This window comes from Apteryx mantelli, chromosome 27 (genome assembly GCF_036417845.1).
Source record: "Apteryx mantelli isolate bAptMan1 chromosome 27, bAptMan1.hap1, whole genome shotgun sequence".
In the NCBI taxonomy this organism is placed as follows: domain Eukaryota; kingdom Metazoa; phylum Chordata; class Aves; order Apterygiformes; family Apterygidae; genus Apteryx; species Apteryx mantelli.
The window spans coordinates 2,311,774-2,339,133 of record NC_090004.1 but is presented as its reverse complement, the minus strand read 5'-3'; the positions used below and the strand labels follow the sequence as shown (position 1 = coordinate 2,339,133).

At 58.8% G+C, this 27,360-nt stretch overlaps 1 protein-coding gene across 1 annotated transcript; it reads left to right on the top strand.

Annotated features, from left to right (window-relative positions):
* The first annotated feature begins 14,279 nt into the window (after positions 1 to 14,279).
* SERINC2 (serine incorporator 2) lies at positions 14,280 to 26,519 on the top strand. Its single transcript, XM_067311361.1, has 10 exons — positions 14,280 to 14,360; positions 20,570 to 20,731; positions 21,299 to 21,486; positions 22,159 to 22,238; positions 22,360 to 22,497; positions 22,688 to 22,857; positions 23,429 to 23,519; positions 23,643 to 23,778; positions 24,224 to 24,436; positions 25,602 to 26,519. The coding sequence occupies exons 1-10, from the start codon at positions 14,322 to 14,324 to the stop codon at positions 25,738 to 25,740; spliced, it is 1,356 nt and encodes a 451-aa protein (XP_067167462.1). The 5' UTR covers positions 14,280 to 14,321; the 3' UTR covers positions 25,741 to 26,519.
* The last annotated feature ends 841 nt before the right edge of the window (positions 26,520 to 27,360 follow it).

The following is a 27,360-nucleotide window of genomic DNA, read 5'->3' as shown; positions in this document are numbered from 1 at the left end:
TCCCTCCACCTCCAGCAGCGAGAGGGATTTGCACAAATCTCCCAGCGCCTGGGCTGGGCTTTTTTTATCCCTGGCTGCTCTTACATTGACATTCTTAGCTGTGCCACTGGCTTCAGTGCTGCTCGCTAACCCCTTTTACGGGAAGCTAAATATAGCCCACGCAGCTAAGCAAAATCTGCTCAGCGGGGCCACGTGGGGCTCACCAGGACCGCTGCCGCCTCTGCCGGGGGCCGGGGGCCTCCTGACGCCGGGAGGGGATGGCCAGGCTCAGGTCCAAGGGCGGCGACAGCTTTCACCCTGTGGCATCTTGTCCCTCGTCCTCCTCAGCCTGAACCTCCCCCTCGGCATCGCTCTCCCGTCCTGCCGTCCACGGTGACCACCGCGACGCCAACACGCTGCTTGCTCCGGCGCGCCCCGCAGCGCCCCTTCCCTTCCTTCTCCCAGCGTCCCTGCTTCCCTCCTACCTCGGGGAGGGTTTTTTTGGTGCCTTTCAACCCAAGCTGGTGTATTTGATGCTGGGAAGCGTCTGGAGACTGGACTTCTTTAGCAGCACCGATCCCACAGAAACACAGCGTAAGCAGCTAGCTTGCTGCTGTGCCTAATAAAAAAAGCCGCGTGGCTAAGGGAGTTCATGTGGGTGTTGCGTGAAACGCACAGCGCGGGGAACGAACCCAAGCGAGTCCTGCCTGGCGAGGCACGCAGCCATCCCTCCACCGATGGCACCCTCCGGACTTGCTTGTGTCGTTTGGCGTGGAAAGGAGATGTTGGGAGCTAGAGGCAGCCTGCGGAGGTGGCAAGTGCGGCTTCCTCGCAGGGCGCAGGCGGGCTCCGGGGCACGCTTTCACACGAGGGCGGCTTCGTTTCTCTCGGTGCTCGGCTCCTCTCCTGTCAAAGACACATATTTCCACCAGAACCACGAACTCATTAAGGAGCCACTGATCTAATTGTCTCTACGTCGGCACTTGGGTTTTTTGTTTCAAACAGAAATGAACGTTGCAAAATGCTGACTGCAGAAATCCAGTTGGTTCCCCATGGCTCGTTAGCCATTTCTCCCAAAGGAATAATCATTACGGCTGCAAATGAACAGGCTAGTAAAACTGTTTGTACCAAAAATATCTTCCCGAAGGCCTCCCTCCTTTGCACACCCCTTGCAGTTCCCAGTTTGGGCCACACTTGTTGGGACGCTCTGTAGAGCGGGAGCAGGGGCACCACTTTGCCGTGGCATGGGGCCGTCAAGGTGCCCCGCGTTGGGCTGAGCATGGGGAGATGCCTGAGCCAGGCTCCCTGGGTGCTCTTCCCACCTCATCGGCCGGGTGGGCTAGGAAAACGCTGCTCTGCTAACAGCTCCCTTTCCCTCCACGGAGGGGTCCAGGGTGGCTGGCTCGGCTGCGCAGGGGGGGGACATTCGAAGCTGGTGGCAGGAGCATCGCGGGCCCCTCCTGCGGGAGGTGTTACCTTGCAGTAGGTGCTCTGTGCCATATGCTCACTCTCCCCATGTACTGGGGGATGGGAAGGGTTGCAGGTAGGATCTCTGAACCAGATGCAAGAATCCACGCACCGTCACAGCCAGCCCGTGGGCTGAGTCCTTGCCCTCCTGAGCTTGCTCTGTGAGCAAACCCAGGATACAAGAAAATGAGAGAAAATCACCCAGTTCTCAGTGACAATGTGTCAGCACAGCGAGAGGCAATGTCAGGGAGTGCAATATCTGTTTGGCCTCGCAACTGCCAGAGCTGTGTCGCCCTGTGTCGCCAGAGCTGCCAGGAGGGAGCCCGGCTGACGTCTCTCCTCTCCGACGCTCCCGCTCTGGCATGGCAGGAGCTAAAAACTCAGACAGATGCTTCGATTATTCATGGCTCTAAAAGAAGAACCATGTCCTTCTGCCGGGTGGATCAAGGACATCTTTAGATCACGGTCTCACTTCGCACCTTCCTCACCCCACACCTTCCTCCCCCAACCTCCCTACCCCACTGCCTCTCTTGACTTGCAGCCTGTACCTTGGGGAGCAAACGTAGCCCCCAGCGGAGTCCAACCCCCCAACACCCCCCGCCCCACACACAAATTTTCCATCCTCTAAGAGACCCAGCAGCTGTTGTGACAGTGCAGAAACTCCTTCATGACACTCCAATCCATCACCAGCCCTGTGTTTGGCCATGGTGATGAGAAAGACAAATAGTATCTGCCCTAATCTGGCAGGGAAATGCAAAAGCAGCTGTGAGCCACCGTACTCAGTCTTGCTGCCAGCGAGTCAGGTTGACTGCAAGCCCATGCTAAATCAAGCTTCAAGGACAGAGGGTGGCCCGCGTTTCTTGGCCTCACAGCTCACAGCCCTTCACTGTTCTGGCTGGAGGAGGTTTTGGGAAGGAGATCCCAGCCCTTTTGATGACAAGCAAAATGTTTGGTGATGGCCCATGGCATTTCTTACGGCAACCAGCAGCCCTGTCTGCTCAGGACTGCCCCACTGACCTTTAAAGCATCCCAAACTGGCAAAAGACCCAAGAAGAGGATCCAAAACACAAAACGCTCTGTCCACGGCGTTTCCCAGAAACAATGCCATCCCACGGGATGCCCATCCCTGGATTCGAAGGGCTTCCTTGGTCTCCATCAGGCCATGGATCCTCTGTTGGACTTGTCTCAAGGAGGCTGGGGGAGTGTTGATCCATGTGCCACAGCGCTCTTTGAGATGGCAAGGAAGAAAATATGCTATAGTTAGGGGGAACTGAAGGTATATTTGGTTGCAGTTCATGTTTAGCTGCTAAGTGCTGGGAGCTGTAGGGTGTTGCAGAATGGGAGAGTCGTGGTAAACAAAAATGATGAAGTGGGAACTCAAGAAGTGCAGAAGGTAATTGCATGTGCCTGGAACGGCTCTCTTAAAAATCACCCCCTGATGGTGGAGGTCTGGGATTCGTCTAGCAGCAAACAGCCCAGCTGCTCAACCCATTCCTTTATTCCCACTCAATTTGAATGCTGGCTTCCGTGACCCAGCACACGCAACCTCTGTCTGTAATTAAAGGCCACGCAATCATACATTGCTAGTCTTCCCGTATCTCTGTTTATTACAGAAGAGCTTAGCGTAAAACTAATTCCCTGACTTGAAGGCATCCTTAGTCAAGGGGGGAAGAAGATGCTTCAATCTTGGGACGTTTGCATTTGTCCTTCCCATCCCAGCCCGGCTTTGCACCTGTCTGCCTTCTCATCTTCTTCTTGCGGGTTTGGGGATCACCAAAAGAGACAACGCGGCCAAGAAAAGGTACTGTTGGCAGAAAATGGGGGTAAATTCATTCTTCTCCTCCTTGCCTGCCCTCTCCCTCCCATCCCCAGGAAGGGCAGGGGGAGCCCGCACTCCTCGGCAGCACAGAGGAGCAGTACCTTGAGAGCTGAGACCAATTCCCCAAAGCACCCAAAGACGCAAGGCTGCAACTTGCTCGCTGAGAGCTAATGCCCTGCAGCCTGGGTGCAGACCCCAGCCCTGGGACACATTCCTTGGGTGCCCCTGGACATGAAAGCTGCAGTTCACAGGAGTCAGGAGCAGGACTCACCCCTCCCAGAGAGCCAGAAGTAAGAAAATCCCATGCATCAAGAGTTTCTCATGGACTCATGTCCCCCAAAATGTACCTGCTTGTATTGTGTCTGCATTTGCCTACACTAGACAATGCTGTGTAGAAAAGGTGTTTAAAGGGTTTAAAGTAATTGTTACTAATTACTGTAATGTAGGTTTGTCCATGAATAGCAACGTTCAGGCTCAGCAGGAACCCTTCTGGCTGCATCCATGGCTAAGCTGGTATTGTCCCAGATACAGTCACATGAGATCATTTGTTTTCTACCCCACATCCCCCGGCAGGAGGGCATCTCCGGCAAGCTGAGCTTGGCCCTGCTCGCCGGCAAGCTGGTGCCACCCCCAGCTGCACTGGCCCTATAATCCCCTAACGCAGGTACAAAATTATACTGTCTGATGCCTAATGCATCAGGCATTGGGGAGGAAGGAAATCACGCCAGCCCTCTCTCCTCTGGGCCTTCTGGGAGTGCTGCCCGTGCGCTGCTGGAGCCAGACTTGGTGCATGGCTCGGGCCACGCGAGCGCAGTGCCCAGCTGACTCCCATGGGGCTGATCTCGCTTCCCGTGGTGCAAAGTCCCAGTGGTGAGGGCCATTCCTGTGCTGCCCAGCAAGGTCTCTGCAGCCTCAGCGAGCACAGCTGACGTCTCTGCAGAGTCCTGGAGACCGGGAGGAGGAATGGAGCAGCAAGGCAGAAGCAGAAAGAGGCATTTTGTTAGCGGTATCTTAGCCAAGGGTGCTCTGAGCCCTGCTGAGCAAAACTAACCCATGGCCTGGGGCCTTCTGCTATGGAGGGGGCTGGAGGCAGACCTTGAGGACACGCATCCTTGGGCTCTGGCAGCATCCCTCATCTCCTGCTCTTCCCCTTGCACTGGGTATAGTGTGAAACAAAATCAGGAGAGGATTTTGACCCTGCTTTCATTTGCTGGCTTTATTTTGTGCCTGGAAACCTAGCAATTTGCAGTCACAAGGGAGACGTTACTACCTGCCTCACCTGGTCCAGGTCTGGCCCAGGGCAGCTCTTGCTGCAGACCAGCAATGTCCTGAGAGGCAGGCAGAGAGGAGCAGACATCCCCGGTGTGCGGCGATGGCCTGGCCTCCGCTCACCAGCCAGAGCCAGGCTTGGAGAGACCCCTTGTACTGCTGAGACGCATAGTGGGGAGTCCTCTCCCTGCTTGCAAACCATGGGTCTGGGTCCTCCTGGTCTGGGCAAGAAAAGGGGGTGACACGGGCACATCACCTCCACGGTGTCAGACCCGAGGTTCGGGGTGCAGCTTCTCCCAGGCTTCTGCAAAGCATCACCACAGGCTCTTGCAGCATGCAGCCCCCAGGCAGAGAGACCATCTGGGAATGCCTCCAGCACAGGCTTGTCGTGAGCAGCTTTCGCTCCGGCCATGCGTCGCCGCTCAGTGCAGTCTGTTAGGCAGAGCAGTGGGTGGGGAGGGCTGGGAGGCTTCCAGGAGGCAGCAGTGCACACAGGTAGGAACGTGCGTTCAGAGCAGGGAGCTCTTAGGGACACGGAGTCAAGGGAAAATGTGAGGAGAGGCCCATGCGGATCCCAATATAGGTTTGGGACATTCCTGGCACTGCAGAAGGGCTTTGCTGTGCACAGGCTGTCCGGGAGCAGCTCAGCCAGGAAGAGTTGAGGTCAGGAAGCCTGCCTGACGTGGAAGAAGACAGAGCGGCTGTCCGCCCTGGCAGATCAGCTCCCAGACGTCTGCAGTGGGCTACATTACGGCAATGAACACAGCTTTCCTCTCCCACAGGCTCTCGCTGGAGCTCTCTCCCTGCACCCTGGCCCTGCTCCCATCTGGGGTCCCTCTCCTCGGAGGTCTCCCTGGGGCAGTTGGTCCCACCAGCCACACTGGGGAGGTCAGGAGGTGGCTGGCAGTGAGGGGCTGGGGCTGGCCTCCTTCAGAAAAGATGACTGGGCTCCGCAGTGGCCGCAGCAGGGACAGTCAGCACAGGCTGCAGGAAGAGCTGCTGGTCTGGTCCAGGCAGAGTCAGTGGTGCTGTCGGTGAGGCCAGCGTTTCCTCAGCTCCAGACAGGACGGGAGGGGAGATGGGCAGTGGCAGTGCTGGCAGAGCCGTGTGGTGTGGCATGGCGTGGCGTGGCGTGGCGTGGTGTGGTGTGCTGGCTGGAGACACGTCTGCACTGCAGTGACCACTGAGACTCATGGGCGCTTGCCTGGCCACAACCAGTGTCCAGGGCAAAGGCAGAGGAAGGGGCAGGTGGGCGACCTCAGGAGCTCTGCTGCCAGGGACAGAGGTCGGGCACTGTCCCAAGCACTCGCAGTGGTGCTGGGGGCACCTCGGTGCTGCGCCTCCGGGGCTGGCACCCCTTGTGTTGGGGTCGGAGCAGGGCCCGGGCCTCATGCTCACTCCCTTGGACACCGGCACGTGTCACCGGGTGCATCTGCATGTGGGAGCCCACTGGCTGATCCTGAGTTTCCCAGCAGCCTTTGCTCCCTCGCGCATCAGCGCTGGCATTTGTGGCTCACAGCGGCCTCGGCGGCGTTTGCTGGCTGCAAAGGGCATCTCCTCCTGGAGATGCCAGGAGAGCTGGGGGGAGCTGCGACACATTTGCGAGGAGGCATCTGGAGGCAGCCCATGGGCAGATGGGTCAGGGACAGGAAGCACTGTGGGGCCTCAGCAAGGCCATGCTCCCTGCTGCTGGTGTTTTCCTGCCTGCTCCAGAGGTTCGGGATATGCGTGGCACTTGCAGAGCATAGGCTAGGCAAGAGCCGTGTGTGGCAGCAGCAGTGCTCAGTCAGTCTCTCCTCTTCTCCCATCTTCCTCCTTGTCCTTGGGTCACAGCAGAAGGGCAGCCCAGCGAGCCAAGCTGCGACAAGGTTATCGATGCGGCCTGAGAGATACATCTGCAAGTATGTGAAGGACCTGGCCGCCTACGTGGAGCAAGCCACCTCTCGGGGCAGGCAGGCAAGGGTAGAGGGGCAGGTGTGGTGCCCAGTGGGAGTGGGCTAGGCAACGGGGGGCTGTTGGGGAGGAGAGAGGGGCTGGCAAGAGCAGGGGGGGGATGTCTGTGCCCCTCCTGCTGTCCTGGATGGGCTTGTCAGAGGGACCCCAATCAGCAGGGAAGTCCCACTGGGTTTGGAGGTCTCTTTTCACCTTCTGCCTTTTCCTTGCAGAAATGGAGCTGGCCAAAGGGCTGTAGTCCTTTGCCAGGGCCTTCAAGAAGACCAGCCCTCAAGAGGTAAGCTGCTGGGTAAGGTAAGATGGGCAGCCCCCAAGGAGGCCCCTGCCTGCTCTCGCCATGTCATGGTCAGTCTCAGCAGCGTGTGCTTTCTCATTTCTCAGGCAGCCGTGCCACCCCTGGAGACCCCTGTGCCCACTCAGGAGGATGCTGTGGCTCTGGAGGAAGGCCATCGCTCAGACGAGGAGCAGCAAAAGCAATGCCTTCAGGTAGCAGAGCTGCCCAAGGCAGGCTCTCGCCCCTGCACCCACACAGCGATGCTCCTGCACACGCACGTGCAGGCGCAGTGCTCAGCCAGGAGCCTGGGTGCAGCGTGGCGCTGGTCAGCAGGTGGGCAATGCTGGCCATCGCCCTGCTGCCTGGGAGCCTCTTGCTCCAACCACTCTCAGCCTTGAGCTCTTGGTGTCTCCCTGCTTCAGGCCCTGGGCGAAACTCTGCTCATCAACCAGCAGCTGCTGGCGAAGATGGAGCAGCAGTGGCAGCAGGCTGAGAGGCAGCTGGTAAAGAGCAAGGATTCTCCCTGTTTGCTGGCTGGCTGCTCCCCGAGGCAGCCCCAAGGCTCACGCTCACGCCCATGGCCGTGCACGTCCCCGCGCTTCTCCTGGGGCACGGCAGCAGTGCTTGGGGAGAGAAGAGCCTTGGCCAAGCTGATCCCAGGGCAGGTTCCCTATAACCTGCAGCTCAGAGCTCTTCCTTTCCTCTTCATCCTCGCTCTCTGCGGTGGATGCTCACTCAGCCTGCCTCCCTCTTCTTCTTTGCTAGCAAAAGGAAAAGGCCGAGCTCTTCTGCCTGCCCTGCGCGGAGGATGGGGAAGACGAAGAGCAGGAAGAGGCAGCGGAGGCAGAGGAGCCAAGGGGGCCTGCTCGGGACCGTTCTGCTGGAGCTCTTGCGGGAGGGAGGGCTGTGTCGCCCTGGCAGTGAGCGCCCAGGGCAGATGCCCAGGTGTTTGCAATGCAGAGTGCTGGGCGGGAGCACAGGCAGGTGGGTGCTTGGGCACAGAGCTTGTCCTTCTGCCCTCTGAGCTCTTCTCCTTTCCTCCTCGCCCTTCTTGCAGCTTGCAGAGCAAATGGCAGCTCCTGCAGCATGCAGCCCGCAAGAGGTTTTCTGCCAGGCTGCCAGAAAAATCAGACTAAACTTTCCGTCTAAGCTCAAGGCAGGAGGGAAGGGGAGATGGGCCCATCTGAACGGAAGCCAAGCGGCAGCCTGGCTTGCAAGCCAAGCCCTTGAAAAGAAGCCAGGAGAGCGTGGCCGAGCTGGAGGCACAGTGGCAGGTAGCCTTGGGGGACATGCACCATCACCCGAGGGTTGAACTCCTTCTACCTCTGTGCGGAGCTTGTCGAGCACCGTCTGGTCAAGGACTTGGCGCTTCCATCATTGCGCTGTGTTCCCACTGGCGTTACGGGGACCTGCGATAAGCTGCACTACATTCCAGGAAAGGGCCAGCACATCGACACGATCAGCTGCAAAATGAAGACTGAGGCACGTTTCCTTTTGCTTTGGGAAGGGGATTGTGAAGCTGCATCTTCGGCCCCGCAGGTCTCTCACACTTGAAGACACCATGGCAAAATGGCCGTGGTAAAGAATTACGGGGCCCCGGTCTCTCTCCTCAACCAGCTGGACATGACGCTGGGGCACCGACGGAGAAGCCAGAGCACTAAAGAAATAAATGAACCTCACACCCCAACGGAGGGCTCTGTGTGAGAGTGTGTGTGTGTGTGTGTGTGTGCGCGTTTTTAACCGTCCCCCGCCCAACACACATGCACACGCTCACAGGTTTGAAATGGACACTACGGACAGCAAAGTCTAAAGGTGTGAGGACTCTCTATTTCCAACACTAAACTCCTGGGTGAGCCGCGGGGCTCGGCATCTTTCTCTTCCTAGGCGCTGTGTATGGTGCTTCTGGGTCCTCCTCGCTCACTGCCTGCTCCTCACCCATGCAAGTGGAGACCCGCATGGCAGACTGGAAGGGGGCTCTGAAGCACTTAGCTCCCACCCTTGCATCACCCTCTTTCCCTCTGAAAGTGCAGCGGCTCATGCCCAGGAGCTCATTGCTGTAGGATCTGCAGGCCTCCCTCAGTCGCTTTCCATCTTGCTGGCAATAGGGCCTGGGCTCTTCTGGCAAGTGCCAAATCTTCTGCTGAGGAGCACCATGGGCGGCGGCACCTCCCGCACCAGCAAAGCCCTTTCTGAGCTGCAGAAGTGGCTCCAAAAGGCGCGGGGAGGCCCCCACTCTTCCCTGCCCCTCAGCCCAAGTGGGCTAGGAGGGAGGTCTTGCCCTGCGGCCGTGGGGAGGTCCCAGAGCTCAGCGACGCCAGGCAAGTGTCACCAGCGCAGACGCAGCTCCGTGCTGCGACCCTGCGAGGGAGGGAGGGAGAAGAGAGCCAAAGCTGCAGCCTGGACCAGCGGCTGGAGGATGCCCTGCCGCCTGCTGCTACAGCCCTGCAGCGACAGCAGAAAAAACAGAAATGCCGAAAAAGCAGACTGCCAGAAAAAAACTGACTTCGCTTTCTTCAGGTCAAGACATGAGGGAAGATGAAATGGGCAGTGGCAGTGCTGGCAGAGCTGTGTCCTCGCTGGGAACAGCCCATGGGCCCCTCCGTCTGCTGCGGCTGGGCACCTTCACCCCTTCCGGGCTGGCAGCTCTGTGAACCGAGCGCGTCCGTCTCATACTGGCACTGCCACCTGGTGGCACTATCGAAGTGGACCTAAGGGGACAAAACAATGTGTGGGGAAGGACCAGAGCCTCCAGGGCCTGCTGAGCACTGGACAACCCTCACCTCCCTGCCCGTGCAGGAGCCCGGCAGCAGGCAGGATTTCTGCTCCCTGCCCACCAGCAGGCTCAGCTCCCTACGGGGAACAGGCAGGTCGAGAAGGACCACGAGGACAAATACCCATCCAGCCAATTTGCCTTTCCTGGGAGAGCAGTGCTTAAAGCACATTCATGATGCACTGCTGCGGTTGCACAGGGCACTGTCAGAGCTGTACCACATCTGGGGTTGGGTCTGATTAAAGCATCTGCTCCGTGACTGCTTTGGCCATCTGACTGGCGTCAAACAGGGGACACCTGCCAGCTGGCCCCAGCTGAGATCTCACAGCACTGTGCATGAACCCAGTTCACTGCTGGGCACCCTCCACCTCTGGGGAAAGGGCTGGTGAGAAGTCTTGGCTGGAGGCAACAGCTTCTGGAGGAAAGCAAGGCACCAGGTTTGGGAGAGGGGGGCCGGGAGGGCAGTGTGCACAGACTGCGCAGGACGGCGGCTGCTTCTAGCTCACCTGAACGAATGTCCCCCACGCATGAGCAAACCAGCTCTAGAGCACAGACACGGAGTGTTCGATCTGTCGGGGAAGAGACAGGAGCTCCCCTTGCAGTCTGCATGTGTGCCAAGAGCTGGCATGTCTCAGGTGTCCCCTTCCATGCCCAGGTGCCGCAAGCCCTCCATCCACGGAGGGGCCTCTGAGCGTCCAAGCGGCCCTGCAAGCCCTGCCACGCACGTGCATGCGCACCTCCAGGCTGGGCCATGGCCCCTACCAAAGGCATGGGGTGGCCTCTCGAGATGTGCCTGCACCAAACAGAAAAACGACCTCTCGGGAGCCGCCGATCCGTAGGCAGAGATCACGGCTGCCTCATTAGTGCTCATACCCCAAGCGAAAGGCCAAGCTGAGATCAGCGAGCAATTTATGGGCGCTGACCTCTTCTACTGCAGGACTGTATCCAGCTGGCAACTTTTGGGATCCCATTGAAGCTTATCTTTTATTTGTGCCAACCGGTGGTCTGAGGCCACATAGCGGAATTTTTCCTTGAGCCTCTGGAGCGGGGAACGTGCCTGTCTCCTCTGCCTCAAGGACACGGCAGGGCACATCCACTGCCCCGTGTGCCTGTTCCTCCAGGTCCCCTGCTCCCAGCAGCCCGCACGCTGCTGCATATTCATGTGCTTTCCACGCTGTCTAAATTTAGGGCCTGGAAGTGGGCTAGCACGTCCCTTTTTATCTCAGCCCCTGAATTATACATGCCTGGGTAACGGAGCGCTGCTCGCAGCTCCGGGCTGGATGTGCCAGACTCCAGATGGGAATGGCAGAGAGGGGTGCGAGCCAGGCGCAGCACGAGCAGGTCGTGAGCCTCCGGGCAGCTCTGTTGCGCAAAGCCCCCGTCTCCCACCCTCGGCACCAGCGACACGTGGGCAGACACCCCGTGATCCTCCAGGCCTGGCGTTGTGCCCTCACGGTGTGGAGCAGGTTCAGCAGGCAGGCCACGATGAATAATTCATTCCTCCAGCCTAGCTGCGCAGGCACTCAGAGCACGAAGCCTGGTCCATTTAGGCGAGAGGAAACGTTTTCCGTGAGCACATCTCTTACGGATCATACCAAGTTGTGTCTGCAGCCATGTGAGTGCATGCGCTATCATGCCCACATGTTGCCCCTTTCTGCTGAAGACCTGGCTGCCAGCAGTTGCTCCCTACACACCCTTTCAAGCTCCTTACCTCCTGGCCACCAGCTTCCCCCAGCCACCCGGGACACTCAGAGCACCTTGCACTCTCCATGGCCACCCTCCCACAGGAAAAAGGTCCGTGCAGATCTGCTCAGCCTCTTCCCTGCCCTGTCCTGGAGGGCCACAGCCAGCTCCACGAGGGGAAGCCACCAAGCACCATCTCCTCCAGGAGTTTGCTCTGGTCGCATTCCCTTTTTGCAGAGGGGCAATGGGATGCAGCAGTTGGACTGAATTATGATTGCAGCTTGACTGCGCATGGGTGAGCTGCTTTTGCCAGGTTCCCAGCAAGGACAGAGGGTGTCCCAGGCATCAACAACCAGCAAATCACACACACACACAGGTGCCCTCCAGGACAGTTGAAGCAGAGCCCAAAAACCCCAGCTCTTCTGGCTCCCAGTGAGATTGGAGCTTGCTGTAGTGCCTAGGGCAGTATCAGTCATGAAGCTTTGGGACCGATTTTTCACGTGAGAGCTGCTCTGGATTTATTCCAGTGTATGGCAGGCAGTTCCCTTCCAGGGCTGGGAGATGATCACAGCAGTACAGAAATATTCCCTGCTTCCAGGGTTCCTACCTTTATCATTTCTCCCAGGTCTTCTCTCTTGGGCAATATTTCTCTCAGACTAAAGACGGATGACAGGGAGGAAGAAGAGGAAGACAGGGAAGCTCTGAGGATGAGGTAGTGGAGGGCCTCTTACAGGGGATCGATCTTCAACGTGGAGGTTGAAACCTCATCTGCATCTGCAGCAGGGACAGCAGCAGCTGCAAAAGTGTGTTGGACTTGGTAGGGTCCAGTCCAGCCAACTGGTCCTTACAACCACTGAACGATGAGCAGACAGTAACACTTTCAGCTTGCATCAACCTAAACTGAAGATGGGCTGGGACCCAGAGCCAAGAACGGCTGCATGCCTCGCTCCGGTCCCCAGGGCCCTCACTGCCCCTGTTCCTCATGGCACGGAGCAGCTGGCACGCTGCGTTTCTGGGTCTCAAGGGCCATCACCGACTCCGCATCCAACCTGGCATTTCCGATGGGAGTCAATTTGCAGTCAATGAACTTAAAAGATCCCTTGTGTAGCTGAGACCCAGAGCTGCCTTCAGAGGAACAGCTCTCAGTTTTCAGCCATGTCAGAGGAGAGCGAGGTGACAGTGTAAAATTAGATATAACCCTTGGCCGGACCACTTGCTTGCAGACTGCTTTTAAAGGAGGCTAGTGGTCAGCCCTGGCAATGGAGTCAGGAAGCCTGGGCAATATCCCCGGCCCCCGGAGCACATCTCTGTGCTCATCATCTCGTTTCTGCAAGTAGAAGGGGAGTCTACAGAAACCTAGCTGCAAAGGAATCCACAGTCTGCAAATGCTTGTGTAATGAGGGCCATACAATTAGGGGTTGCATCGCTAATTATTCATGCTCTGATCCCCTGGCAGGCCCTCCCAAAGCTGGTGCGGCTGAGTTGGGAGAGGACAAGCATGTTAAATTCTTGGCAGCCCATCGCAGCCTCCACCCTAGGCCTGATTGCAGGCGCCGTCACCCCGCAGTACATCAGGAGCGATACCGGCCATGAGATGCTAAAGCACCACAGTGAGGACAACCAGGATTAGTCCCCAGCTGTAAAACTCTCTGAGGGCTTTGCATACAAATTGAGGCGTCTTTATTCCCCCTGCAGAGGCAGTCCCTGTTGCCCAGGACATGTTCCCCACTGAAACACAATCTTCTAACCCTCCCTCCCAGGGCTGATGCCTTTCTCTGGATTTTGTTCTGCTTAGCCTGGTTGCAAGGCGGATCCGGACACATCACCAGCAGGTCCTGCCTCATCTTTGGTCCCCGACCTCCGGTTAGCACCTCAGACTGCCTTTGCCATCCATTCAGCCCTGTTCTCATGGCTCTGTGGCTGCTTTGTCTCCTTACTCTAATTTACAGCCCCAAGGGCTGGCCAGACCCTTGGTATCTCGCCCATGCCAGCTCTCCTGCTGTTGTCGTGGCTCCATCCGTGCGGCACTGGAGTCGCGGCGTTTGCCAGAAGTGGCCTCACTCTCATTTCTCCCATTCCTGCTTTTGTGTCAAAATGGATGGACACACCTGTAGTGCTGGTGCGACACACTGCTGTACACCACAGCACAGGGTAAGGCACCATGACTGTTGGGTGCAAGCAACAGTTACCCAAGCGGACACCGCTCCGGGGAAAAAAAAGAGGTTTCCCAACAGCAGAAGGGCTCTGAGACGTTGTGCCAGTTGGCAATGTTTGCTGACTGAAGGGAAAAATTCAGAGTCTGCAGGTTTCTGGAGCTGGATTCGACGTGCCCCTGCATGGGGATGCAGTCCCCTGCCCCTCACGCAGCCTTCCCGTTCTGGATTGAACCTCTCGGGCTGTGCAAGGAACTGGCTTTAGACCCCGGCTGTTCCCCAGCCGCAGCTCAGAGCATGCTCTGCTCCAACGGGGAGCGAGGGAAACGCTGCAGAAACGCTGAACCGGGCAGCTGGGAAGGGGACAGCGGGGGACTGCCCTGGCCCGGCAGGCTGGCACGACCCACACTTCTCCCGTGACAGCTACCGCCACGCGCGGGGAGCTGTGCAGCCACCTTCCCTCCCGCTGCAGAGGGGCCGCGTGGTGGCTGCGGGTCCCACGTCCAGGCCTCAGAGATGGGGATGATGGAGGGAGCTGCTTGCGCCGCGGAAAGCTCCCAGCGTTTCAGATGCGCTCAGACGGGAACCACCCTGGAGCGGGATACGACGGCAGCTAAGAGCTGGGGCCGAGGGTCCCGGCAAAACGCGTGCGGCCGCTGCAAGGAGCGCGTTTAGAGGAGCGCAGCGTTTCGAGCAGCAAAGCTCCCGCAGCCATTAGCCCCGTTACAGCTGCAGATTGGAAACGGAGGGGACGGAAACGCCAAGCCCGGCGGCGGCGGCGGCGGCGGCGGCCCCGGGGCGGGTCCGGGCTCGGGCTCGGGCTCGGGCTCGGGCTCGGCGCCGCCCCTCAGCGCGGCCTCGGGCCGGGGCGGGACGAGCCGAGCCGCGGCGGGGCGGAGCGGAGCGGGGCGGCAGCCGGTGCAGGGAACCGGGCCGGGTCGCCGCCGCCGCACCATGGGGGCCTGTCTCGGCGTCTGCTCGCTGCTCAGCTGCGTGAGTGCCCGCCCGCACCGGCGGCTCCGGGGAGCGGGGGAGGCTCCGCGGCGCCGGGCCTGGCTTGCGGGGGGGGGGGGCGGCCCGCTGCACCCGGGGGAACGGGGGGGAGTCCCGGGGGGGGGTCGTGCCTGCGGAGGACCCGGAGCATCCCGGGGGGGTGTTGCAGCCCGATGCACGCAGGGGAAGTGGCGGGGGCGTCCCGGAGGGTCGTGCCTGGTGGGGACGCGGGGGTCTCAGGGCACCCCGAGGGGGTGTTGCACCCCATTGCACCCAGGGGAACTGGAGGGGGGGGGGTCGTGCCTGGTGGCGACCCAGGACTCTCAGGACACCCCGAGGGGGTGTTGCAGCCCGCTGCACCGCGGGGGTCTGGGTGGTGGAGACATGCCCTGCTGCAGCCTGGGGGTCCGGAGGGGTTGAACCCTAGGTGATCGGGGGGGACGGGGAGGCCCCTCTGGCTGCTCCCGGGGGGGAGCGGGGAATCGCATGCTGCTGCCCCCGGCGAGGCCCCCCCAGGGGGGTCCTGCCCCGTTCTCCCACCGAGCCCCAAACCGGGGCTGCGGCCGGAGCAGGAGAAGGAGCCGGGACGGGGGTGCGCGAGGGTCCGCTGGGGCCGAGCTGCGGGGGCGACCGGGGCTCCCCGGGTGCTGGGGCCTCCCCCGTGTCGCTTTCGGGGGGTGGGGGCACCCCGCGCTTGCACCCCGTTTTTCCTCCGCGCTGCAGGGAGAGCAAGACCGGGAGAGGGAGGGAAGGCACCTCCGAAACGGAGGAGCAGGAACAGGGCTCGCCGAGGGGGAACCCGGCCAGGAGCCCCCTGGGCTTCCCATCCGCGGCGGCGTCGTCGTCGAGGGGCTCGGAGGTGCCCGCGGACGCGGGGACCTGGCCCGGCTCCCGCTGCGGTTGCTTCACCCGTGGGCGGGAGGCCGAGCCGGGTCTGCGAAACCTCCCCGGCGAGCTGCTGCCGTGGCCTGGAAACGGGGCCGGTTTTGCAACCTGACCCGAGAGTTTCGATGCTTTAACGAGCTTTTGAAATTTAAAGCTCGAGGATGGCCTACGTGTCCGAGATCGGAAACGCTGATCGGATACTTTTCCGTATGGGCAGATATCAGAAAACCCTGGAGTTAATTGGGAGCGGCAGTGTGGAGGGTTCTGGCCTAAATCTGGATTTTTTTCCTCCCTAAAACCATTCTGGCCAAGGCTCTGGGAATGGGGGAGAGGAACCGGTTGGGTTAGTTATCCTATTTCCTCCCATGGAGCTGGTGGACTAAAGGGGGTCGCTGAGCTCAATTCCAAACAGAAAAACCACAAAGGAACAAAAAAAACAAAAAAAACTTTTTTTTTTTTTTTTTTAACAAGGAAATCTGATCCAACTCCTTCACCTCGGCTTGAAATGTTTGACTCCAAACAGTGCTTCGGTTTGCAGGATGTCTCCTCAAGCGGTCGAAAGCGCTCCCGCGTTAAAACTTTACCAACCGTTCCCGAGCGCGGCGTCGCAGCGTGCGGGAAAATTCCCCTTCCCTTGGCTCAAGCAACCTGCCCGGCTTGGCCTGACGCCGCCTCGGCGCTGACTTCCCAGGCGACGCGTTTACCGCTTGCTTAACAAAAGTTTGCCGGGGTCCGAGCGGGTTCCCCGGAGCTGGGGCAGTTTGTGGGAGCTGGGAACGGGCAGCAGTGTTTCCCCAGGCCGGGCTCGAGCCTCCGCGGATGCAGCGCAGGGCCTGGAGCCGGGCGGGAGCTACGCCGGGGTCCGGCTGGAGGTGAGCTGTGCTCAATGAGGAAGTCGATAGCGCAACCGGGGAGATTAATCTTTAATCTGCAGCGGCTGGAAACCAATGCTTTCTAGTTAAGCTACTGGTTTCGTGAAGCAGCCACTGCCCTTTCGTTTCCTTTTTCCGTCCTGGCCGATGCTGTTTGCGCATTAACCGAGTTAATGCTTGCAGCCGTCTTCGAAAGTCCGCTTGGGACGCGTAACAACGCGTTTCCAATGCTGCGTTAATATAGAAGGCTTTTCTTGCATTTAACTTGTTTTTTAAAGAAAAACAGCCGGGTTGGAAATAAAGAGCTTCCAGGGCAGCGTGGCGGTCTGCAGGGACGGCTGCCGCGTGGCTCGTGGGTCCCCTGTGCTCAAAGGGAAGGTGTCCAAGAAGGTCGATTTCGATAAACGGTCCCTGGTGACAAAATCCATCGTCGCCCCTGGAGAAACCCCCTTCACCGCACCCCTGCCTGCACCTACTTGCCTATTGCAGGGAAGAGATTTATATGCAATATATGTGTATCCTGCAGGTCCTCGTAGGTGCTGTTACATGGAGCATAAGGTGCAATGCTGCAATGCAAAAAAAAGATATTTTCCAGGTGTAATTCTATCTCCTGGTCGTACGCAAGGCTCAGCCTCTTGCAGCGTGCCCGCAAGGTGGGGTTTGCAGCTCGGGGGGCACTGAATTCCCTGGGATGCCCTGAATTCCCTGGGAATCGCCCTCCGCCTTGCCGAGGCTCCCCTTGTCCTTCCGCAGCCGCGAGCCTTGCGATTAGCTGCTCGATTTCTTTTATAAGACTAAAAACCCACGTCAGCAGCTTCTCTAATGGCAAAAACCTCATGATTTTTTCAGGCTGGTTTCGGCGAGCTTGGGGCGCTTTTCATTTAAATTGGCACTGAAGGGAGAGGCGTTGGAGTTGGTGGAGCTATTGATGCGCTTAAAGTTAAGCTTGTGCTGAAATGCTTCGCTAGCTCAGGACGGAGTTGGTAGCAATTCTGCCTTAAAAAAAAAAAAAGATTTTTCTTTTGCTGTTCCCTATTTTTTTATTTGAAAGCGAAATACAATAGCGCTGTCACGTTTTACAGGCATTCTTGCATACGTAGTGAATTTAATGATCGCAGAAAGAAGCGATCTTAAATTGAAGGCCACTTTTTCATGCCTTGAGGTTGCAGAAACCAGGTGTGTTGAAAAAATAAAGGAAAAATAAAGGGATCTTCCCTGGAGCAGCTGCTTGAGAGAAGGGAGACGTGGTGCGACCGTCCCTGCAGGGAGGGGTCGTGCTGGGGGGCTCCTGCGTGCCGCAGCGCAGCATCTCCGGATAAAGAGGAATAAATCAAGAAAGATCTGATTTTCTCAAAGAATTAGGTGCTTAGGTTAAAAAAAATAAAATAAAAAAAATTCAAAAGCACCTCTAGTGAGTTGGGGGCATGGGTCGGTCGCCTGCAAACATCTGCGGCTCGTGTGTCGGGTGAAGTAACTGGGAGTTTAATGTCTATTTGTTACACAGCAATTCCAAATTTGAAACCTCTTTTTCTTTTCTGCCGTGTCCTTTTTTTTTTGCGTGGAAAATTCACGTTCTGACAACATTTTTTTCCACTGCTTAAGGGGCAGGGGAATGTGATTGCAAGGGGCGGAAAGAAGAAATGTTCAAGCTCGGGCTGTCTTTCGGGCGTGGGAATAAATCATTTTTCCCACTTTTGGGAAATGTATGAATTTGGGGAAAATGGTAATAATTTCCGTTCATCAAGAAACTCCCTATTTACTAATTTAGGAATATGAAATCTATATGTTAGTTAGTGTTTAGAAATAGCTACTGTTTAGAGATATTTAGTTAATATTGATTTCTGGGCATAGTTAGGAAGTAAGTATAGCCTTTTTTGGGTGATAATAAATATACAGCACTTGCACACCCCCTAATATTGGGAGAGAGCTGAACCGTTCCAGTGTTTTTAAGTGTGTATACGAATATAATCTGCTGATGTGCAGGAGGGGAAGAGCAGTTCAAAGGAAAGAAATGAAGTGCTGAGAGCAAAATACATCAATAAACCTCACCTGCGAATAGAGGGAGAGTTGTCTGATGAGGACCAGAAATGGTCACAACGCAGCAGTAATTTCCTAGTAGGAATCTGGCTCTCCTATAGGAGTTAAAAATGTCCGATGCTGTGAATTTTGAAATAATTTTCTTTGAAATGCTTTTTAGTTAGAGGAGATGCTTTGAAAGCGAAGCCGTGATATTTCAAGCAGACTCCGAATATGTGATTTCTGCTGGTTTATATGCAATTCTCCCAACTGGAAGTTTTCCAGTACCTACCCCTGGATTTCCATCTTTTTTTTTCCCCTGGCGTGAGGAGGATTGCGGGCTTGGGAGCCCTTCTGTAAGTCGTCAAAAACCCAAACCAAAACAGAACTGAAGTCTCCCTGTTTTCGAGGACTTGGGATGTGTTTGGCTGTTGCTTTCCTTGGGCGTTGACGTGCCCGTCCCAGGGTCTCCGCTCTGCGGGCGAGCGTTCCCGCTCACGCTGACGTGAGCGCGACAGGTTTGGAAATTCAGGTTTTTGGGCGTTTTTGGATTTTTACAGAGTGCCTCAGCCCTTCCATTTATTTACACGCATGCAAATCCTAGAGATGCTTTATTCCCCCGTTTTCTTCTCAGGCATTTAACGTGGGACCTCTCGCTCGCGTTACATGCGTCTTCCTTCGCAAGTGGATTAGTGACCCAGAAATGAGTGGCCTTAAAGCTTTCCAAGCAAAAAAGTCCTTACGCTCTCTTGTCCAAAGATGCGGGATTTGTGCCCCGACTTTACGCCGTTTCTAGGATTTGGGGGTTTCGACGTGGCCGCTGAGGCCGGTTGCCCGACGGAGCGTTGGGCGAGTCGGGAAATCCCAGGGTTGCAACGCGGGTGATTAAGAGGCGAAAAATCTTCCCCCCTCCTTGCACAGTCCTGCACGGACGGGAAACAGGGTGGCAAGTGCCGGATACTAAGCTCGTGTGATTAAACTGTCATTATGCAAAACCTCCTCGTTCCTGCGTCCTCCAATGCGAAGGATCGGTGCTCGGGACGCTCCCAAACCTTGACTTGATTTAAGGCAGCGTGGAGGAGCCGAGCGCGGACCCAGGCTCTGCTGAATTGCACTCGGGGGCTTATTTTGTTTAGTCCAAAACTGTACTGCCGTGCTTAATATTGATTCTTTTTTTAATTATTATTATTATTATTATTAATATTAAAGGCAGCAGTTGTCAAAACTCAAGTCGGGGTGGGTAAAAGTGGAAAACCGGTTAAGGAAAAAAAAAGTATACACACACACATATATATATATATATATATATAAAATACGTAGGTGTAGGTTTTAAAATATGTAGGTGTTAAGTAGGCGTGTGCACACCCGTATTGGTGAGGACGGTGCAAAACAAAGCTCGGCTCAGCCTGTCTGCAGGGATGCAAACAGCACCTCTCTAACGCTCCGGCAGCGAGAGCTTGCAGTAGCCGGAACGGCTTGAGAATATGGTTTAATAAAAGGTATGTTTTCTCCTGGCAAGCCTTATTTTGCACAATTCCTGTGCATGCATCCAGGAAAAATAACCTCAGGCCACGTGGTGCTAGGCAGTTAGGCTGGGTTTCTACCGACCGGGAGGTGAAGGCGGCTTTCGCTGCTTCCTCCCCTGCTGCTGCGGTCGCGGGGGAGCCGCGGGAGCCGCCCGCGGCGGGGGAGGCGGAGGGGCCCCGCTTCCGGAGAGCAGGGGCGAAGGAGCAGGAAACCTGAGCCCGTCGCCTCTCCGAGCATCCCCGACCCCCCGCGCTGCATCCGGGGCTGGCGCGGGGTCGAAACGAGCCCCGAACCGGCCTGGCGCTCGGGGCCGTTGCAGCCGGGTAGCCGGTGTTTGCCACCCCGCTGCTGGTTCGGGAAGCCGGGACCTACCGTCGACTAGCGTCGCTGCTGGGCCTCGGTTTTCCCACCTGTGAAATGGGGTTAGCAATACGGCCTTCGGGGAGGGGGAGGGCGGAACAAGGTGCGGTTCCCCTCGACTCTGACGTTTGGGTTTTCGCCATCCTGCAAACAGGCGGCCTTAAATAGTTCTTGCAAACTAACCCTGCGTAAAGGGAAAAAGGTTCGTGCGGGCCAGCGCTTTGTTCCGATCGCAAACCTTTTCTGCGCGAAGCTGCTTTGAAGCGAGAGAGGCCGATGAGGGTGTCCAGGACGGTCCGTCTCTTTTTCCAAACCGGGCGGTTAGTCCCGTGGACCCGTTCGTGCAGCTCTTTTGGGTTTGCAGCGCACGGATTTCAGGGATTTCGGGGACATCGCCGTGCCGGTGCCGGTTGCGATGCTCCTCGAGACCCACCACGCGCCCCGGGCGTTGCGGACCCGCCGAGGGTCTGACCCGGGCGCTGGCGTCCCCCTTGCTTCGTGGGGCCGATTTTTGGCGTCTCTAACGGGGAGGGCGGCTCTCGTTGCCAGGCCTCCTGCCTCTGCGGCTCGGCACCCTGCCTGCTCTGCGGCTGCTGCCCCTCGGCCAAGAACTCCACCGTCTCCCGCCTCCTCTTCACCTTCTTCCTCTTCCTCGGCACCCTCGTGTCCATCGTTATGATAATACCCGGTGTGGAAAAGGAGCTGTACAAGGTAAAGGGCGCCCGCGCGTTCGCGGGGGCCCTGCAGGGAAGGGGGACGGGTGGAGGTCACTAGACTGTCACCGTGGGGAAGAGGTTTAGCTCATAACTGGGACGTGGGGCTGAATCGGGAAGCTGATTTTGCTGGGCCTGACGTCGCTCCCCTTCCTCTTTTCCAAGGGTCTCACTTGGAGAGGATGCTTTTAACCCTGTTTTCCCAAGGGGGTGACAATTGCAGTGGGAAAAATTCGTGCATGAGCTGTTTTTCCCGGCTCTCTATCGGACAAGTTTCCTGCATCCCATCCTGGGGGTTTAAGGGGCCGAATGACTTGCAAGCCACGAGGACGCGCAGCCTCCCTGAGCGAGCCGCGATCAGCCGGCTGAGCTTGTGCCGCGGCTCTGCCACGTGTTAGGGATGGGTGGGCTTCATCCCGGCTCTCCGCTGAGCTGCGGGCTGCCCTTGCCACGGCGCCTCGCTGCTGGCTCCCAAAAACGCTCCATGGACCGCGTCCGAGCAGGCAGGAGCTGGCTGGTCCTTGGAGGATGCTCGGCTAACGCTCTTCCCCCCCGGCACTCGCAGCTCCCCGGCTTCTGCGAGGGCAGCGGTTCACTCCTGGGAGCCCAAAGCCACGTGGACTGCGGCAGCTTCCTGGGCCACAAGGCCGTGTACCGCATGGGCTTCGCCCTGGCCGCCTTCTTCTTCCTCTTCGCCGCCGTCATGCTGTGCGTGAGGAGCAGCAAGGACCCGCGCGCGGCCGTGCAGAACGGGTGAGCTCGCCGCCCCGCCGGGCGGATACCCCAACTCCCGGGGCCGGAGCGGGTCGTGGGAAGCCTGTGCCCTATTTTGCCCATTCCGTCCCCATTCTGTGCGCGGGGAAAAGCAGCAGGTCGATCTGCATTCCCCTCGGGCAGCTCCGTTTCCAGCCCTGGGGTGGGTCCGTCCGCGGCGGCATCCGGCTGGCTGCAAGGTCCCCCGGCAAAGCTGGGGCGGCTGCTGGGCAGCACCCTCCTGCCGCTCATTTTGGGCGCTTTAAAGGGGGAATTGCTCACCTGCGACTCTTGCACGAAAAGCTGAGCAGCCCCCCGATGTGTTTGCTCGGAGGCTGGCGTAAGAAGGAGGCGGCTCTCCCTCGCCCTGGTTTTTAGCAGCCGATTCGGGTTCGCGCCGCGTGTGGACGTTCTCCTTTGCAAGCCGACTCCCGAGCAGTCCAGCCGCGGAAATGGGTTTGGGGTCTTAAGGGCGACTTGTTCCTTGGCTGGGGAGAAACCTGGATTATTTTAACGGCGCCCCATTAAAATAAGGCTGCTTATTCCCTGTGCCGTAAATAGGCCGTGCCAGGCGGCTGGCTGTGGGCTCCGGTGGCGGTGCCGCGGGGCCGGTGCGGCGCGGTAGAGCGCTGCTTCCCCTCGCCGCCTCTTACCGCTCGCTCTCGCCCGCAGGTTCTGGTTCTTCAAGTTCCTGGTCCTGGTGGGGATCACGGTGGGGGCCTTCTACATCCCCGACGGGTCCTTCACATCAGGTGAGATGTGCCCGCCTGCGCGCGCGCGCCTGGGGTCTGTGCATCGCCGGCGCGGTGGGTCCCGCCACATCCCCCTTTTCCCCTCTATTAACCGGTTTCTCTCTTTCCCCGTCCCCCCAAGTCTGGTTCTACTTCGGTGTGGTTGGCTCCTTCCTCTTCATCCTCATCCAGCTCATCCTCCTCATCGACTTCGCCCACTCCTGGAGCCAGGTGTGGCTCCGCAACGCGGACGAGAGCAACGCCAAGGGCTGGTACGCAGGTCTGTACGGCGGGGGAGAGGGTTCGTGGGAGTGGGCCTTTCCCGTTGGAGGGGCTGCAGGAAGCCCGTCCTACTGCAGGGACGAGGTCCAAGACTAGGACTAGCGCTAGGGCTTTGCAGGGAGATCCAGGGCTGAAGGGCAGAGGGCTCTGCTCCATCCCCTCTACCTTTTTCTCCTGCGCCTCCCCAGCTCTTTGCATCGTCACCTTCATCTTCTACGCCACCTCCATCGCGGCCGTGGTGTTGCTCTACGTCTACTACACCAAGCCCGACAGCTGCACGGAGAACAAAGCTGTGATCAGCCTCAACCTCATCTTCTGCGTCATCGTCTCCGTTGTGTCCATCCTGCCCAAGATCCAGGTGAGGATGGGGGGACCCTGGGCAGCCAGTGTCCCTGCCACCCGCTCTGTGCCATAGGCAGCGAGGGACCGTAAGGTCTGGGGTAGAGATAGGCCACCACCTCCTTGCTCAGGGAACTTGTCTGGGGGACCTGCCCATGTGCTTGTGCCTGTGGAGGGAAGAGCCGCTCTCCCACCCGGCCTCCAGCCTCGTCCCAGCCCCCGGTTGCCTTGCAGGACCACCTGCTGCAGGACACGGCTGGGCTCTGGGGTTTGGCAGTGTTCGGAGAGGGACCAGCAGCCCAGGGGTGTCCGGGGTGCCCCTGCCCCACTGCATGGGCAGAGGTGGGGTGACAAACTGCTGTGCCAGATGAGCTGAAAACAGGTCTGGCCAGGAAGCAACTTGGACCTCCTCGCGGTGGGATCAAAGGCACTGGAGATGGCAATGTGACCTGAGTGCTGCCGCTCGTGACGGGTGTTGCAGCAGCCCTGTGCGCGTGTGGGAGGACACGGGGTGGTTCTTCCTTCCCCGTGGCCGCGCGGCGTGCACCGGGCCGGGCTGAGCCCTGACCACCCCCTTGCTGTGCTTGCAGGATGCTCAGCCCCACTCGGGCCTGCTGCAGGCCTCCCTCATCACCCTGTACACCATGTTCATCACCTGGTCAGCTCTGGCCAACGTACCAAGTAAGTGAGAAGCGGCCTCGGGCTCGCTGCCTGTGTCTCGGGGATGGTAGTTTGCCTCTCCCAAGGTCTCTGCAGAGTGGTGGGACTGGAAAAAGGCTTTGAGCGGGGCGTGTGTCTCCGCAGACCGAGCCTGTAACCCCACGCTGCTGGTGAGGAACAGCACCAGCGCTTCGGTGGCCGCGGGGCAGCTGACAACGTGGTGGGACGCCCCGAGCATCGTGGGGCTGGTCATCTTCATCTTCTGCACGCTCTTCATCAGGTGAGGACTTGGCCCTCATCCACCAGGACCATGCGGTTCCTCCGCCTGCCCCGCAGCAGAGCCAGCCCTCCCTGAGTGGTGCTTGAAGGCTTTTAGGGAAAGTTGAGGCTGATGGAGGTTGCCCCCCAGCCTGCTTGGGGCTTTGGGGGCCTCTCTCCCGGGAAGGTTGTCCCAGTCCCCAGGGGCTCAGGCAGGCTGGTCCACAGGGTCGTGGTCGCTGCTCTGTGTATGCTTTGCATGAGCGGCGTCCTCCGGACTCCCCTGCTCTCCCAGGGATGGGCCCCGAGGAGCATCCCGAGGCAGACGGGAAGCAGCCGGGCTGCGCAGAGGGAATTGAGGGCTGAAGTCAGGCTCCGAGAGCGGCTTTGGCCCAGAGGTGGCCCAGGAGGGAGCGGGGAACTTGCCTGCACGCTGGCTCTGAACCCGCCGTCCCGTCTGCCCTTAGCATCCGCTCCTCGGACCATGCACAGGTCAACAAGATGATGCTGACGGAGGAGAGCACGGCTGGCGCCGATCGCGGGGACGCCGCGTTGGAGAGTGGACCGCACCGCGCCTACGACAACGAGCAGGATGGCGTGTCCTACGACTACACCTTCTTCCACCTCTGCCTTGTCCTGGCTTCCCTCTACATCATGATGACACTCACCAACTGGTACAGGTGGGCGCCGTGCAGCTGCCGTGCCCGTGCCAGGCAGCATCCGTGGCTTGGGCCGGTGCAGAAGTGTCCCCCAGCGCCGCAGGGACCGGGAGACTCTCCCCCTCTCCTGGGGTCATCCCTGCTCCTCCTCGGGGTGGGGATGGAGCTGCCCTTCCTGTGCTCGCTGGGCTGGGCACGGCTGTTTGCTCACATGGGTACCTGGGCGAGCAAACTTAGCTCGCACCCTACCGAGCTTTAATTATTTTTAGGTAGGGTTGTTGTTCTTAATGCTTAGAGAGACACCTGCAGATGCAGCCGGAGCATTAAATATACCACTGGGCCTGCGAGAGCGGGAGGCGCGGGGAGATATGGCTGCGACCCATTTCATTTGATGCCCTTGCCCTGTTAAGTTTAGACCGTTGGCTCTAAGGTACGAGCGAGGCTACTTCCACGCAAAGCAGGTGGTTGCCCGCCTGGCCGGATGCTGCCCAGGTTTGGCTCTTTCCATCCCACCTCTCTGCTGCCCCCGGCTGAGTCCGTAGAGCTCGTGACGTGCCTGACGCCTTCCCGGAGCTGCCGAGCGGCCCTGCTCTCCCGGCACAGCACCCCGGCAGCGTGGCCGCGCTCGCCGGGGACGTCTGTGGGCAGGGTCCCGGCTGGCGGGCGACTCGGCTGCGGGAGCGGCGGCGTTGCCGGGGGAACGGATGCAGGGATGCGAGAGCGATGCTGGGTCCCTGCCGAGGTGTCCTCCGCCGAACCCAGGCGCCCGGCGGCTCGCGGGGGGAGGCGGGGAAGCAACCCCTGGGATGCTGCAGGCCACAGAGTCGGGGTGGCATCCCTGCGGGATCTGGTGGGGAGCCACGGGAGAGCTGCGTAGCTCCAGGCACGGAGACCTGCCAGCTCCTGCCCCTCTGGTCTCTCCTTCTCTTGCCGTCCTGGCTGGGTCCGGCTCTTCCCAGAGCTGGGGCTGTTCTCCGGGGCAGGCGTCAGCATTTAGTTATGGGTCTGGCCTTAAGGCACTGCACCCTTCGGAAAGGGCAGGGCAAGGGACTTAGGCTGGTGCCTTACCCAGGTATATTAAGACTTTGCTTCCTTCTCTTTTATCCCGACACGGGGCCGGCTGGGGGCCGCCATCCCCGCCGGCGCGGTGCGGTGACCCGTGCTGCCCGCTCGTTTGGTGTTTCAGGCCTGACGAGAGCTTCCAGACGATGACAAGCCCCTGGACCGCCGTCTGGGTGAAGATCTCCTCCAGCTGGGCTGGGCTGCTGCTCTACCTCTGGACGCTGGTGGCTCCCCTTGTACTGCCCGACCGAGACTTCAGCTGAGGTGGCCCTGGGGACCCCGCTGTCGGGGCCCGAGCGGCCGAAGCCCTGTGGCTGTGAGCTGTTCTGGTGTCCCCACCTCGTCCACGAGCCTGGGGGCAGCCCCAGCTCTGCCTTAGCCTTGGACTCAGTGTTTGCACCCGAGAATAGCTGCTCTGGATCGTGCCTTCTTGCAGGTTTTCTGTTTTAATTTTAAAGGGATAAAGTGCCAAGCAGGGAAAATCAGCAAGCGAGAGAGGTGCGAAACACTCGAGGGTGTTTCTGAAGCTCTTCTAATCTCCATGTTTGTCTAAGTGCCTTTGATGGTGCCTCCATCCCCTCTTCCTTTAGCGGCAGACAACTGAATTGCCTTCGGAGGGTTTGGTTGTTATTAGCTGCTTCGGTTGGTGCCTCCCGGGGACCGCGGTGCCTTCCGGAGCAGGTCTGGGAGCCGCAGTGTAATGCGGATGGCGGGACCTGGCTACGGGTTGATGCCTGCTGGCTGCCGGCCGCGGCAAGGAGACGGTTTGCCTGCCCAAACAGCCTCGAGGAGAGCGAATCTCGGGGGTATGTGGCCAGAGGCAAACGTCCCACTGCACCAGCCTCCCTCCCTGTCACCTGCGTCCCTGGGAGCCTCAGCAAACAGTGCTGGGCTCCTCCGAGCCATCTCCCTCCCCAGCACTGTCCCCACAGGTGGACAGGCCCCTTCCTTGGCCGTTGCTTGAGTGCAAGTTGGGTTTTCCCGCTGGCTGCTCTGCTTTGGGTCAAGCCCCAGTGAATCGCCTTGTCAATAAAGTCTTGTTTGGAAAATGAAGCTTCTGGCAGGTTTTTTCTTCTGGGTTTTTCTTCTGCGCTTTAGGGAGAGAGCACAGCCAGCTGCACAGCACACGTGGGAAGGGAGGGGGGGATGAGCATTGCTTTGGGGCACAGCAGCTTTTCCGAGGGTGGAGAATTGGAGCAACCCTGTGGATAGACCAGGAGACCACCAGTGGTGTGTGGTACCCGTCCATCACTGCTGAGGGCATGTTGCTTATGGGGCAGCACCGGGCTGGGGACGTGCAAAGCGAGATGCACTCCCAGGGTCGGCAGGGGCTGTGGACTAGCTTTGCCCCACGGTGAGATCATCCTGCCAGCCCCAAAGTGGAAACGTGAAACCTGCTTGTTGGTCTCATGCCCGTGCTCCCATGTGTTTTGTGTTGTTCCGACTGCAGGAGCTCCGTGCCGGCTGCACCACGGTGGGGTGCACACCATGCTGGGATGCGCATTGTTCAGGGATGCAGGCTGTGGTGTGGTGCGTGCTGTGGCCATGGTGGGATGCACGCCAGGCAGGGATGAACACCATGCTGGGGTGCACACTGTGGTGGGCAGCACACCATGGTGGAGTGCACACCGGGGTATGGTGCACACCATGCAAGTGTGCACACTGTGGTGGGTAGTGCACCAGGGTGGGATGCACAGCAGGGTGTAGTGCACACAGTGCAGGGATGGACACTGTGGTAGGATGCACACCATGCTGGGATGCATACCAGAGTATGGTGCACACCACAGGGGGATGCACACCACGGTATGGTGCACACCACGGTGGGATGCACACCATGGTATGGTGCACACCACGGAGGGACGCACACTGTGGTGGGGAGCGCA